The sequence below is a fragment of the Erpetoichthys calabaricus genome, chromosome 4, assembly GCF_900747795.2.
Source record: "Erpetoichthys calabaricus chromosome 4, fErpCal1.3, whole genome shotgun sequence".
Taxonomy (NCBI): Eukaryota; Metazoa; Chordata; class Cladistia; order Polypteriformes; family Polypteridae; genus Erpetoichthys; species Erpetoichthys calabaricus.
This window is the reverse complement of record NC_041397.2, coordinates 161,142,018-161,156,794: the sequence shown is the minus strand read 5'-3', so window position 1 is coordinate 161,156,794 and position 14,777 is coordinate 161,142,018. Positions and strand designations below refer to the sequence as shown.

Here is a 14,777-nt window from a genome sequence, read left to right as displayed (position 1 = left end):
ATTCCTAGTTTAGTAACAGTGGATTTTGCTTCTTTTATGAAGTAGTCCAATTCTAGTGACATAACCTCCAACAAAATTAAGCAATATATGCAACAGCACATTTTTTTTCTATGCCGTTTTCCATGTACTGGCTCTAGTAAATGTACCTTGCAGTTTGGTATGCAAAACATGATTCTGATGTTTCTTGACCCTTTTTATTGTTGTATTTATAATCTATAAAAGGTATTCCCCTTAGACTATCCAAATATTTATTCAACAGTATGTTTCTTTATTTTAAAAGTCTTAACGTTTGAAAGGTTTGTCTTATATGTGTAATTGCTGAAGAAAAATCACAGGTACCCAATTGTTGCACTGTTAAGGTGGTACTCTATCTCAGAATAATATTTATTGCCAATTATTGGGTGTCTAGCTGAATTATATAGCAGAGAATGTGAGTCTGGTTTCAGACTCTAGTTTAGTATAATCTAAAGTTGGGTGTATAATCAGAGGTGAAACAGATGAAACGGACTTGCTGAAGGGCCTTTGATGAACCTGAGAGCACCCCTGTACTTTCATAACATTTGTGAATCTGGTCTCAAATTTTGTTCTTCTCTCCCCTAAATATGCACAAATGAGTTTTGCCTAAGGTTGAGGTTTCTTTACTCTTTTACTGATTTCTGTCAGAGCAACTTCAGATGCAATCAAATAAGAATGAACAGTGTTATTGTACATTTCCAAGGCATTATAAAACATTTCACCAGGAAATGAGTTGGGAGACCTTAATTAAATGCAAACAATCACCTTCTCAGTTGCACAAATAGGTTGTTATCTAATATAATACTGACAATATTGCTATAGTTTTTTGATAAAGATGAATAGATTCATTTGAAATTCAACTATAATTAATAAGAATGTGAAGTTCGAATTTGCTTTATTTAGAACTAAATATCTGACCATGACTGCTTTGATGAATTTTCAAGTCATTTCATTATCAGGTACTTGAAGCATAAATTCTGCAAAAAGTGCAGTATTATTGAAAATGCATAAAGTCATTGCAGCTGATGTTAGAATAAATTGTACCAGAAACCTTCATAGTTTTTTCCTACATAAGCTGTTCTAAATAAAACTAACAACCATCTTTCGTGTATTTTTATACATTTTTTATCTTTATTTGGAATACAATTTAGAAACAGTTGTTCAAAGGATTTTCTTATATGTTTAATGTTTAGTTTTTACCTCTCTGTAAAATGGCAACTTTGTTTTTCTCTGTCTGATTTTGTTTAAGTGTACACTCTGAATTAACCTTAGACTACACATGTTATGTATCAAGCCACAGGTTTGAACAGTATCAAAACCTTTATATAAACACCCAAACTGTGGTAGTAGCCAATGAATACTCAGTTCTCTTAATATGTAAACACAAGTTCTTCTTCATTAACATTGTACTAAAACTGACCGAACAGTTAACATCATGCATTTATTAGGAAAATATTTAATTTGAGGCAAAAATATACAATTTGATTTGATGATGAGCTATAACTCAATAATAGTGAAAGCTGGTTTAGACAATATATCAATTTAAAGTTGTTATCCAGTCTTTTTGAATTCCTATTCTTGTCCACCATTCAGGTTGCCAGTTTACTTTCATAGATTGTTCCATTGTCTTCATGTTGCTTTAGGTTTAGAATGACCCCAGTGGTTTGCATCAGTTCAAAGACCTAAAGCAATACATTCAGAGAAACAGAAATAACTGACCAGTAACACTACATCAGCAGTTCCAGGACATATGCTCACCTGGAACACACAAAGTGATATTATTTATTGTAAGTGATTTAAAGCATAGCAAAATGATGTATATAGATAAATTTTAATTGTGTGATTTTCTTGACCCTGTAATAACCAATATACAATTATTGACTACCAAATGAAACAATAAATAAAACACATATTCACACCTTTTTTTTTTAGCAATCAAAATCAGCCATTGCAAAAATATCGTTTTTTTTTACAGATCCACACCATATTACAATTGGTTTCTTGCTTCTTTGGAAGCAAAACATGGAATCCATTATATGGAATCCTATTAGAGAGAGGTACTTAAGTTTTATGAAAAAGTACTGCTTGACAATTAACTTGCAAATAATGTCACATATTAACAAAAGAACCATTTCACTTCTCTTTTTATTACTGTTTTCTTTCTTTTCTGGCAGGATTGTGGAAATTGCAGCTTGCCACTCTAGTCATACGTCTGCTGCAAAAACTCAGAATGGACAGGTGTATATGTGGGGGCAGTGTCGAGGCCAGTCTATTGTTTTGCCCCATCTTACTCACTTTTCATGCACTGATGATGTCTTTGCCTGCTTTGCCACACCAGCAAATATGTGGCGCATGCTGTCCATAGGTAAAGGACTACTTAACACAGATCTCACTTGAAGCTGAAAACTTTCTAGTATGTTGCCATATTATTCTTGATTATTTTAATTCTTATGTCATTGACAATTTTTAATTCAAAGTACAGGAAATTTAGGTAAGTGGTGAACATTTTGAACATGCATATTCACCCAATGTTTTTGTTGGTTGTGTTTTCACATTAACATCCCTAACATAGCTTGTTTAAAGTGTATGTGTGTGTATGTGAATTGTTATGCATCTTGTTTAAAGTGTATGTGTGTGTGCATGTGCGTGTATGTGCATTGTCATGCATCAATTTAGAGTCCTTTTCACCACTATAACAACACCAACATTTATTTCTATAGCACATTTTCATACACAGGATGTAACTCAAAGTGCTTTACATGATATCAAACCAAATAGTTACAATAAAGGAAAACACATTAGAAGTAGATGAGGATAATAATGAATAAATGACATGCAAAAAAATCAAATAGATATATAATTTGTTAACTAATTCCTGACTTGTGCTTGAAACTGACAAAATTAGCAATGGCTGCCTATGACCATGTGTGGCTTAAAGGGTCATTTTCCATGCCTTTGCCAAGTGGATGTGTTTAAATGAAATAAAACATATGTAGACTCCAGTAATAATGCAGATAACCTAAATAATGGGCACATACTGTATACAAAAATAAATATTGTGTCATTGCCCTTTAAATAATAGAGACTTGATGTGTGTAATAATTAAGAATGTACTAAGGATGTTTATTTAAAATTGTGGAACTGAATTTAGAAAAGACTGCTACCACTACAGAGTTTGATCAAAATTACCATATTTGATGCAGATAACAAGGCATGTCCAAAACTAACTGAACTTTTGGCAGATATGAATTGCTACAGTTCTTTACAGTTGCTTTTTAGGAAATAACACGTTCAGATAGTCCAAGTTATACTGTACATCTGTTTGACTACTGTAAAAGTAATAACATTTTCAAATGTATCTGCAAACAACCTGTCATAAAAAAGTATTACTGCTGCTAATTAGCTAATTCAATAATTGATTTATCACATGGCACAGAATTCAACACATCCTTAAGCCGAAGCTTGTTTTTGGTTGTCATTTTAAGTCGTCACTGTTTCAATCATTTGTTATAGTACACTGTTCAGTTTTATGTTCCATTGTTGTCAAGCTTTTATGATTAAAAATAATCTGCAGAATTGACAAAAACAAGCTATTGTGTTTTCTAGCTAACTTAATTCCCAAATTGTAGTTTTTTTTTCCTTTTCAGTTTTGTGCCAGTTTTTTCTGTTTCTTTCATTTCAGAGCATGATGACTTTATGACAATAGCCCAGTCACTGAAAAAGGAGTTTGACAACCCTGAAACCTCAGATTTAAAATTTAGTGTGGATGGAAAATACATTCATGTTCACAAAGCAGTCTTAAAAATTAGGTAATGTTTGACCTACACAGTATAACTGATTGTATAAGGCACATATAATAATTCTGACAACTGGGATAATACAAATCATTTGCTTTTGAAAATAATTGTTCTGATTTTATGTTTTTAATTGTTTATTTAAGAAGCATTACAAACCAAAGTATTTACAATACAGTTGTGCAGCTCCCATCTCACATGGAAATATTTTGATATTCATTGACATATAATCCTTTTTCCATGTTGTGGAGTCATATAAACAATTAATCCAATTAAATATACAGATTATCTTGATCAAATATTTCTTGGAAGAGCTAGAAACCATAGGTAAAGCCTACTGTGCAGCAGCTTAAAGCCTGGCTAAATTCATTAAGGAAAGGCCCAATTCTTGGTTTACAAATTAAGGTATGAATAAGCAAGCCCAGCTAAAGAGGTGAGGTGCACACCAAAGATAATTAGGCATTCAAAAATTTTTTTGATATTTTGAAAAGCTTGCATCTTATAACAGACTATTCTCCTTTCATCTACCAGCGATTGTTAAATTATTCATGTTAACTTTTTCAGATGTGAACATTTTCGGTCCATGTTTCAGTCTCATTGGAATGAAGATCTGAAAGAAGTAATAGAAATTAATCAGTTTTCCTACCCTGTGTACAGAGCTTTCCTGGAATATCTTTATACTGACAATGTGGATCTGCCTCCTGAAGATGCTATAGGTGAGAACCTCACATTGTGCAATTCTGACACCTGCAGTGCCCAATTTGTTATCTCTCAAACCTTTGTATTTATATTTGCCAGTTATTCACTTTTTATGTAATGTGACAGAGGTAGTTATAACAAATTTTAAAAATCAGTTTTCAAGATTGATAAAGCTTAGCTTTTCTAAGATTCTACTCATTTTTGAATGCGTGAAATGCAGTCCTTACCTCATGTCTACAAAAACCTATTTGTTTCTTAATTTTTCACATATGCAGTCAAAACAATTTGTCTAATTTGTGATTACATTTATGGTTACTAGTGTAAATAGTACACACATAATATAATAAATTCTGTTTTAGTAATTTTAAATGTGTAGGGCACCCAGATTTTTAAAATACATTTAGGTTGTTTTCATTTAATATTCAACACTTGCACTCCAGTATGAACAGATGAAAGAAGCCGTTTGAAAAACTGTTAATTGCAGCCAATCTTCTAAGTATCTGTTTTCCTCAGCAGAATTAATAAAAGAGCAAGGACTGTAAGCGGGGAGTAGAGCAAAGCAGATGCCGGCTATTCTTCATGTTCTATTAGTAGGCTTCCAAATTTACACCAGCTGGCAGTTATTTAATAACAAAGTGTTTAAGACCTTTCCCAAAAAATGGGCATAAAAAACAGTAGTAGTAAACAACAGTATTTAAGTTCCTTTTCCTATGTGATACCCGTCTCACTTTTAAGTTTACTCTTAGCAGGCTCAGGCTATTTTCTAGTAACGTCCGCCCCAACCCTTATTTTGCATTGTTAAAACCTGTTGTTTTTGGGGTTTTTTTTACTGTGCTTTCCTATAAACACAGCATTAAGAAATCAGCAGTGAAGTGATTTTGAGCTGCACTACTTTTCACTGATATGTTAGATTAATAATAATAATAATTCTTTGCATTTATATAGCGCTTTTCTCACTACTCAAAGCGCTCAGCAATTGCAGGTTTAAGGGCCTTGCTTAAGGGCCCAACAGAGCAGAGTCTCTATTGGCATTTACGGGATTCGAACCGGCAACCTTCCGATTGCCAGTGCAGATCCTTAGCCTCAGAGCCACCACTCCGCCTTGCTAGATTGGTAGTTAGCATTTTAAACACAAAACATGGAAAATTGAAATTGTGCAACATACTTTTCAGAAGACCAAAATATTAATATTAATGGGTTTTTATAGAAACTGCATGCTGTAAAGTCAAACTGACCACTTTTTAAATAGCCATATATTCAAGAAATACATGCCTTTTACAAATGCTTGATTTTAACAACACACTTATGTAAACATCGTCACTTGCCAAGAAATAGCCACTAAAGATTGCAGTGTTTTTACAAGTACTTTTATGAGTTTAAAAAAAATCTCTAATCTGGTAGTAGGAAAACTGAGTTGTCCTAGTATCTTGGCAAAGGGACAAAAATGGCGGGTTTTGTGCAAACACCAGTTTCATTTACAGTCAAAAGACAAAGTTAGTTTTATTATTGTAACTCATTTAAGTTGAGCCAATATATTTGAGAGTACATGCACATGCCTATCCAGAGCAGGTTTTCAATAGTAAGCTGTTTTTTTAGCATTTAATACCCTTTTTTCAATTTTAAAAATTCTGATGCCATTCTTTTTGAATATGATAATCAGATCTTTTAAGTCTGAAATCAGCTTTTTGAAATTTGATATCAAGCTGTTGAATTTTTGATGTCACCATTTTGAAATTTCAAATTAGATATTTTGAACTTTAAAAATTAAATACAACCTTTGGAGTTTGCATGAAGAGCAATTGCTTCAACTAGTCATTTAAAATGGTCACATCGCAATGCAGCCTTAGTTAAAGGAATAGCTACTGGCATCAATCAGTTTACATGTTTAAAAACAGTGTTTTCAAAAAACAACACACTATTTCATTGCTTCTGAAGCATTTCACTGCAAAAGTTATTTAAGGCTCATGGAACACTGAAAATAAACTATCAATACCAAACTAGTGATAGGTGTTGATATTTTAATCATCATATAAACTATAGTAAAATTCTGGAAAATAAGATAAAATCTAATTTGGAAGTTTCCATGCAATTTTGTGTATATTTTAGAAAACAACTTCATTATTTTACTCCAGGTTTCTCAGGTACACAATGTACATCTCCACTGTAATATTCAGAAAGTAAAATCTGACAGCTAATTTTTGTAGATCACATCATACCCATATATATACTTAATGTACTGTTTCTGTGTGGGTACAATTTAATTTGCAACTATTAAAGTTGTTGTGGACTTGCTAGGATAATGGAACTACATTAAAAGGTGTCAGTTAGTATAAGGACAAGAGTGAGAACACATCAAAAAACAAAACTGTTGTCAGTTTAAAAAAAAAAAAAAAACTTGGGTATTTAAACTTGGATATCCATCCATCCATCCATTTTCCAACCCACTGAATCCGAACACAGGGTCACGGGGGTCTGCTGGAGCCAATCCCAGCCAACACAGGGCACAAGGCAGGAACCAATCCAGGGCAGGGTGCCAACCCACCGCAGAACTTGGATATCAAGTTTGTAAAATTTTAATATCAATATTTTTAATTTCATATAGAGATTTTACTAGTTGATAATGATTTTCTTGCTCTTGAACATGTAAATATGTTTTTGACCCGTATAACTTGGCACCTCTAACCTTTAAGCTTACCTCAGCCTGATGAGGAGAATGTTAGTTTAAACTAATTTACAGTCTTGTGTTTTTAGTATCTATACTGTAGTCTGCAGTATTATTTTGTATGTCCATTTGCTCATTGAAGACAATGCAACAACTGTTTACTTCCACCATCATGTTTAATGGTACACTTTTTGTAGGTTGTAAATCTAATACATCTTTTTTTGTGATAAAATCTGCAAACACTGGGAAGAATAAAACATATAAATGTCATTACTAAAGCCTATCATTACTAAGCACAATGTTTAATTACTGGGTTGTTTTCCCGCATCACAACTTTAATTCAGGGCTGAATAACTGGTTTTAATTCTCTTGTTATTGGGTGGTATTTTTTGGCTTCAGCTGTTAAGGGTTAAAAATCTTGCTTTAATTACTTTTTAACCCCTTTGCCTTTATAATTATGGCAAATTAGCATTTTGCTTCTTTGTTTGTCAGGTGTAATGACACTGTAAACCATTTATGGATATCAGTAATGATGGATTCTACAGAACACAAATTAATGATAAAATAATACAGGCAATGGTCATTACTCCTGTATTTTGGAATGGTGCAGATAATTCACCAATAGAGCAGCTTTTGAATTTGGTCACCCGTTCCACTCATTTCTTTGAGTTTGTAAAAATTACTGTAGGGCCCAGAAACCAATGTTAAATTATATTTGTATTTCGTCTGGATAGAATAAGCACTTTGTGATCTTTAAATAGGCACATTGTGTCACCTCTGCTGTAAAGGATGATGTATCAGTGGACTCTTCCGACTTTAAAGTGGTATTAGTAGTCACATGGTGGCCTTTCTGAATACAGCTGACACTGTCATGGACCACACAACAAACTTTCATATGTCAGGATCAGTACCTCAAGGCTGCCTCTTCTGTTCTAGTGATTTACTTTGGCAAATGATAACATAAGGATAGGATTTATTTGATCATTTGCATACCTGCATATCATTATATCTTGTCTGGTCTTGATTCACAGATAGTGCGGTACAATCCTAGGTGCACTACAACAGACCCACTTGAGCAGAGAGGTTCTAACTTACCTTTTCCTTTTAGCATTGTTTAACTGTTTAGTATTTATATGTCATTACTAGCTGTTCCTTATTTATGTTTGCTTTTATAATTATCTTTTTTGCCAGTATTATGCAGAATCTTTTTTGTGAAAAGTACTTCCAGTACAATGAAAAGAGGGGGAGAGCAGTACTCTAAACAGCAGTATGACGTTGGTGTTTTTTTTATACTTTCAGTATTTTTTTGTTGGTCTAGTGGTAATTTAATAATTCATCACTATAATTCACAGGCTTACTGGACCTGGCAACATCATACTGTGAGAATAGGCTAAAGAAATTATGTCAGCGCATCATTAAAAGAGGAATCACTGTTGAAAACGCCTTTTCACTGCTCTCAGCTGCAGTCCGATATGAGGCAGAGGTATTTGTTTTATTAACAAATGTTCATGAAGATGGTTGCAGAGGTTTTTCAATACATACATACATACTATGTAGATGAAATTATCTAAAGATGTAATCATGTTCCATTTGATCTACAACCTGTTACATCTTGCCTGAAGAAGGGGCCTGAGTTGCCTCGAAAGCTTGCATATTGTAATCTTTTTAGTTGGCCAATTAAAGGTGTCATTTTGCTTGACTTCTCACTACATTCATAATGGCTAACATGGTACAACACACTAGTACTACAGATCTACAACCTGTTCAATTTCAAATACTTCTAAATGGTAGTAGCAGTGTGGTCTGAGAAATTGCAAATAATTTTCATACATTTCACAAGATTATTCTGTTTGCATTTCTCCCATAAGAATATTTTTACTGTCCTAGATTAATGGATATAACTCTTCAGTTGTCAGCCATTTGCCTTAATTAAGTGCATAGTTATGCAATTTTAAGATCCTAAAGAATAGACTTAACAGACACAACCAACTAATTTTGTACCATACTATGTGGAAAATAATAAATTGAAAACTTGATTAGGTTTGCAAATGGATGAGCAGGGGTTTTGGTGACAGACTGGTAATGATTAGTAACTTCATTTAAAGTAGCAGAAATGAGTGCTGAAGTCAGGGAATGAGAGACTGACTGAAGGTTTTGTGATAGAATAGAGTTGCAGAAATGATTTGAGACAAGGGATGGGGATTGCACTTGACTTTTCTCAATGGTCATTGCTTTGAGACCCTGCTTTATAGACTGCCTCAACTTAAAATGATTTTTAAAAATGGTTTTGCATTGTATCATTATTAGAAATTCTCTGGGTTTAAAAGAGTGTCTTATTACTGCTTTTGATTTTTATAAGTTTAAAAGTGCCTTCTTCTCCTATCTTAACACAATTTATACAAATGTAAAATTGTTATATATATAATTCAAACTTAAACTTAGGCAAAATGTTATCTCTGAAAACTTTGAACATTGTGTGTCATTTTGTTAATATATAATGTGTTTTTCTTTCTATTTACATTACTAAACTGAATGTTCTCTCTCTCTAGGATTTAGAAGACTTCTGCTTCAAATTTTGTGTCAATCACTTGACTGAAGTCACTCAGACTGAGACATTCTGGCAGTTTGATGGCTGTTTACTTAAAGAGTTCATTTCCAAGGCCAGTAAATGTGGAGCCTTCAAAAATTAAATGATATAAATACAGGCTTCTCTTTAATCATATATATATTTTTTTATCTTGTCTAATGCTTATTTCCATGGAGTTCCTCTTCTTGACAGCTGTTGGTGAATTTTTGGATGAAGTGCTGCACATCAAACTGCATCGTTTAATTGCTTTTTGGATTTTTGTCAGCAGTGTACAATAAATGTACAATTTGCTGAGGCTAAGTTACTCTGTAAACAGATGTAAATTATACAAAACCGATAATGTAACCTGAGTTTTGAAAGTCCAGTTACTTGGGTAGCTAACTCTGAGGTAGTAATAAGGCAACACTATGAAGCATCTTCCCCCTTGATTCTGAAAGATATCATGCACTTGCACTATAAAAAATGTAAATATAAAATATATCCAGTTGTAACTAAGGATAAACTGTACTAATTGGAAATTACAATGACTGTAAATAAGTTATTCTTACAAAATACGTGTATATATTTAAAGGTTTTGTAACACAATGATTACACTGAATCTATATGTTTTTCCCATTTTTTAAAACTGTGACTATACTGTTAATGTAAGTTTTACTTAATGACTTTTAAGAAAAGATAATTTTTCTTAATTGAATCAGTTTTCCTTGTACCATTAATTTTAAAGAAGTATTATTTTAAGACAAACTGCACACTAAGCCTTCACCTGACTCCAGTGTGGATCTGAAATTGACATCTAAGGGTACTAAAGTTGCATTTTATCTTAATAGTCAAGAGTAGGTAGGTCATTGCTATAAATGTAGTGGTTTAGGATATGAAATTAAAGGCATTTTGATTTATTATTTCATAAACATCTGAGCATTTGCTTAAGTATGAGTAATAACAAATTTTAAGAAAAACATGACTCTAACAAGTTTATGTCATGAAAAATGTTACATTTTGTAAATATAAAGCCTTCTTTGAGTTATATTTATTTTTAGGTGAAGTAAAATTAGTTTGAGACACATTTTTGTTTAACAAAGTGAAGCTTTTTCAGTTTTGACAAAATTGATTAGGTGAAACTTCTGTAACTGTTCAGTATTCATTTTTGCTCAGACTTTAAAGTCTGTTTTTATCTCTGAGATGCCTTGTGATATTCAGTTATGAACCTAATCAGTACAGTATTTCAAAATTTTCTCCATAGACAAAAAACCCATTACTACATTAAGTGGAATTTAGCCAAAATGCTTGTCTTTGTTTCACATATACTCAAGTAAATAAAATTCTTAAAAAAATTAAAAATACCTTAATAGTAAAATATTACTGTAGATTTTTATAAGTTGTGTAACATTTAATGATTTTGTTTAATCCATAAATTATAGCTCCGATATTACACAAATAAAAACGACATATTCATTACTGGTTAAATAAAATTATTCAGTTGAAGACAAGTTTGGAGATTTTTTTTTCCCTCTTATTTTGGGCTTCTTTTGCTTCTCCCACATACGGTGTGCAAGCTGTGGCCAACCTGATTGTGGTTTTGAAGGTTTTTTGTCTTTCATGACTGTGCCTCAAGCAGCAGGCTATTGTGTCATGGCAATGGAGCAACACATTGAAGCTGACCATGGAGAAATGAAGTGGAGATGCTGGATTCCTCAAGATGTAGTAAAAATAATGTCCTAAGCAAAATATCAGAAAAATTATAAATTTGAATTCTCTATTCTTCAAAGCCTCTCTTACACCTTATATACATTTCAGAAAAATGTATTAACCTCAGAAAAAAATTGATGTTTCATATATCGTATGTCATGCATAATTGTTAGGTACAGCATGTAATAAGAATCACTCTTAAATATAATGCAATACAGTTTATTTTTCTATAGGCCAAAATCACACAAGAAGTGCCGCAATGGGCTTTAACAGGCCCTGCCTTTTGACAACCCCCCGGCCTTGACTCTCTAAGAAGACAAGGAAAAACTCCCAAAAAACTCTTGTAGGGAAATAAAATGGAAGAAACCTTGGGAAAGGCAGTTCAAAGAGAGACCCCTTTCCAGGTTGGTTGGGCGTGGAGTGGGTGTCAAAAAAAAAGGGGGTCAATACAATACAATACACAGAACAGAACACAAGTAATCCTCAGTACAATAAAATATAGTGCAGTAGAAATATTACAAGCACAGGGCAGAATTCAACACTAGGTGATACTACATAATAAGAGAGACCTGGAGACCTTGGCCTTCAAGCTGCCTCCCCCTATTGGCCATTCCACAGCTGAGTCAGTGCTGGGCCAGCCAATCCGATGAAAAGACCCTTCTACCCGACGATTCCTGTGATTCTCCATCAGGGATGACTTTACCTTTTGCAGGCAAAACAACTTGGCAGGTGGACAGAGGCACAGAGTGCCACATTTGAGTACAGAGAAGAGAGGTGAGGGTTAGTAACAAATTATAACTATCTTATTACTTATGTTTTAGTGCTAATGACTAACAACAGAGATGCAGTCTGTACCATTAATCAGCAGCTCTAGTCAGGATATGCTAAACTGAAGTAGTGAGTCTTCAGCCGGGATTTGAAAGCTGAGACTGAAGGAGCATCTCTTATAGTAGCAGGCAGACCATTTCACAGTTTAGGGGCCCTGTAACTAAAAGCTCGAACTCCCACTGTTACTTTATTAATCCTTGGAGTCATAAGCAGACCGGCATCTTGAGATCTTAATCTGTGCTCTGGTTTGTAAGTCATGATAAGTTCAGACAAGTAAGCTGGACCTTGGCCATTTAATGCTTTATATGTTAAATGGAGGATTTTGAAATCTGCCCTAAACTTAACCGGGAGCCAGTGTAAGGATTTAAGAACTGGAGTTATGTGTTCGTATTTTCTTGGTCTTGTAATAATTCTTGCAGTAGTATTTTGGATTAACTGGTGGCTGTATAAAGAACAGTTTGAACATCCAGAGAACACAGCATCACAGCAGTCAATCCTACTAGAAATAAATGCATGAATTAATTTCTCAGAATCCTGCTTATTTAGAAAACGCCTTGATTTCCCAACATTTTTAAGATGGAAGAAACATGATTAAGACAAATTTGTATTGTGCACTTTAAATGACATGCTAGAGTCAAAGATAACTCCTAAATTGCAGGCTGATTCAGTAAAATTAATGGTGATTCCAACTGAGTTAAATGATGACAAAATATTGTTGTGATCAGTGTCATTCCATCCAATAATTAACATCTGTTTTATCTGTATTTAAAGATAGATAGTTCTCATCCATCCACTCCTTTAATTCACTAACAGAACTAATGAAAGAACATCAGAGAAACTTCATTTGGTCTAAAAGAAAGATATAACTGGGTATCATCTGCTTACGAGTGAAAATTAACATTATGTTTCCTAATGATATATCCCAGTGGAAGCATGTAAAGTGAAAACAGTAAAGGTCCCAGTACTGAGCCCAGCGGGACACCATATCTCACTTCTGTATATAATGATGGAGTACTGTCCGCACATTTCTGTACATACTGGAAAATATTTGATAAATAAGAGCTAAACCAAGCAAGCACAATGTCTGTAAGCCCAACATCACTTTCCAGCCTGTGTAGTAAACTAGAATGGTCAATGGTGTCAAATGCTGCACTTAAGTCTGATCAGTGTGGAAACCAGACTGGAATTTCTCAAATACATTGTAATGCGTAAGGTTTGACTGAAGCTGATAGGTGACTACTTTTTCAAGTATTTTAGAGAGAAAGGGTAAATTTGAAATGGGTCCATAGTTATTAAGTACTGTATATCTGAATCTATGTCTGACTTTTTAAGTAATGGTTTGATGACTGACACTTTAGTGCATAAGATACTATGCCATACAATAATGAACTATTAAGAATAGGCACTGCAAGAACATCCATTGCACTTTTTAATAGTTTTGTTGGCATCAGATCTAGGGAGCAAGTAGTAGGTTTCATTTTAGAAATTAAAGTCAAGACTTCCTGCTCAGTTACAGGATTAAAATTTCTAAAGTGTTGAATGCAACGTGAGATGGGGTCTGCCAAGCTAGTGTGTAGTTTGCACTGTGATGCTGAGATGTGGAATCTTATATTTTTAATTTTCTCATTAAAGAAGTTCATAAAGTATGTACTGCTAATATCTGTTGGTATTTTGCACTGTAGATCTGAATTCCCATGTGTTAAATTAGCCACTGTTCTAAACAGTACCTGAGGACTTTTATTACTGCTACCTATTATTTTAGAATAGTAATCTGAGAGAGCTATAAAGAGAGCTTTTTTATATTTTTTAAATACAAATATTATCTACAGTGGTGTGAAAAACTATTTGCCCCCTTCCTGATTTCTTATTCTTTTGCATGTTTGTCACACAAAATGTTTCTGATCATCAAACACATTTAACCATTAGTCAAATATAACACAAGTAAACACAAAATGCAGTTTTTAAATGATGGTTTTTATTATTTAGGGAGAAAAAAAATCCAAACCTACATGGCCCTGTGTGAAAAAGTAATTGCCCCCTTGTTAAAAAATAACCTAACTGTGGTGTATCACACCTGAGTTCAATTTCCGTAGCCACCCCCAGGCCTGATTACTGCCACACCTGTTTCAATCAAGAAATCACTTAAATAGGAGCTGCCTGACACAGAGAAGTAGACCAAAAGCACCTCAAAAGCTAGACATCATGCCAAGATCCAAAGAAATTCAGGAACAAATGAGAACAGAAGTAATTGAGATCTATCAGTCTGGTAAAGGTTATAAAGCCATTTCTAAAGCTTTGGGACTCCAGCGAACCACAGTGAGAGCCATTATCCACAAATGGCAAAAGCATGGAACAGTGGTGAACCTTCCCAGGAGTGGCCGGCCGACCAAAATTACCCCAAGAGCGCAGAGACGACTCATCCGAGAGGTCACAAAAGACCCCAGGACAACGTCTAAAGAACTGCAGGCCTCACTTGCCTCAATTAAGGTCAGTGTTCACGACTCCA

At 33.8% G+C, this 14,777-nt stretch overlaps 1 protein-coding gene across 1 annotated transcript in view; it reads left to right on the top strand.

Moving 5' to 3' along the window:
* Positions 1-11,174, top strand: part of rcbtb1 (regulator of chromosome condensation (RCC1) and BTB (POZ) domain containing protein 1) — a 59,243-nt gene extending 48,069 nt beyond the window's left edge. Inside the window, exons 8-12 of the mRNA XM_028790459.2 lie at positions 2,190-2,380; positions 3,698-3,824; positions 4,374-4,525; positions 8,523-8,653; positions 9,720-11,174. Coding sequence (XP_028646292.1) covers positions 2,190-2,380; positions 3,698-3,824; positions 4,374-4,525; positions 8,523-8,653; positions 9,720-9,860 — 742 coding nt within the window. The 3' untranslated portion in view covers positions 9,861-11,174. The remainder of the gene's footprint in view (positions 1-2,189; positions 2,381-3,697; positions 3,825-4,373; positions 4,526-8,522; positions 8,654-9,719) is intronic.
* The last annotated feature ends 3,603 nt before the right edge of the window (positions 11,175-14,777 follow it).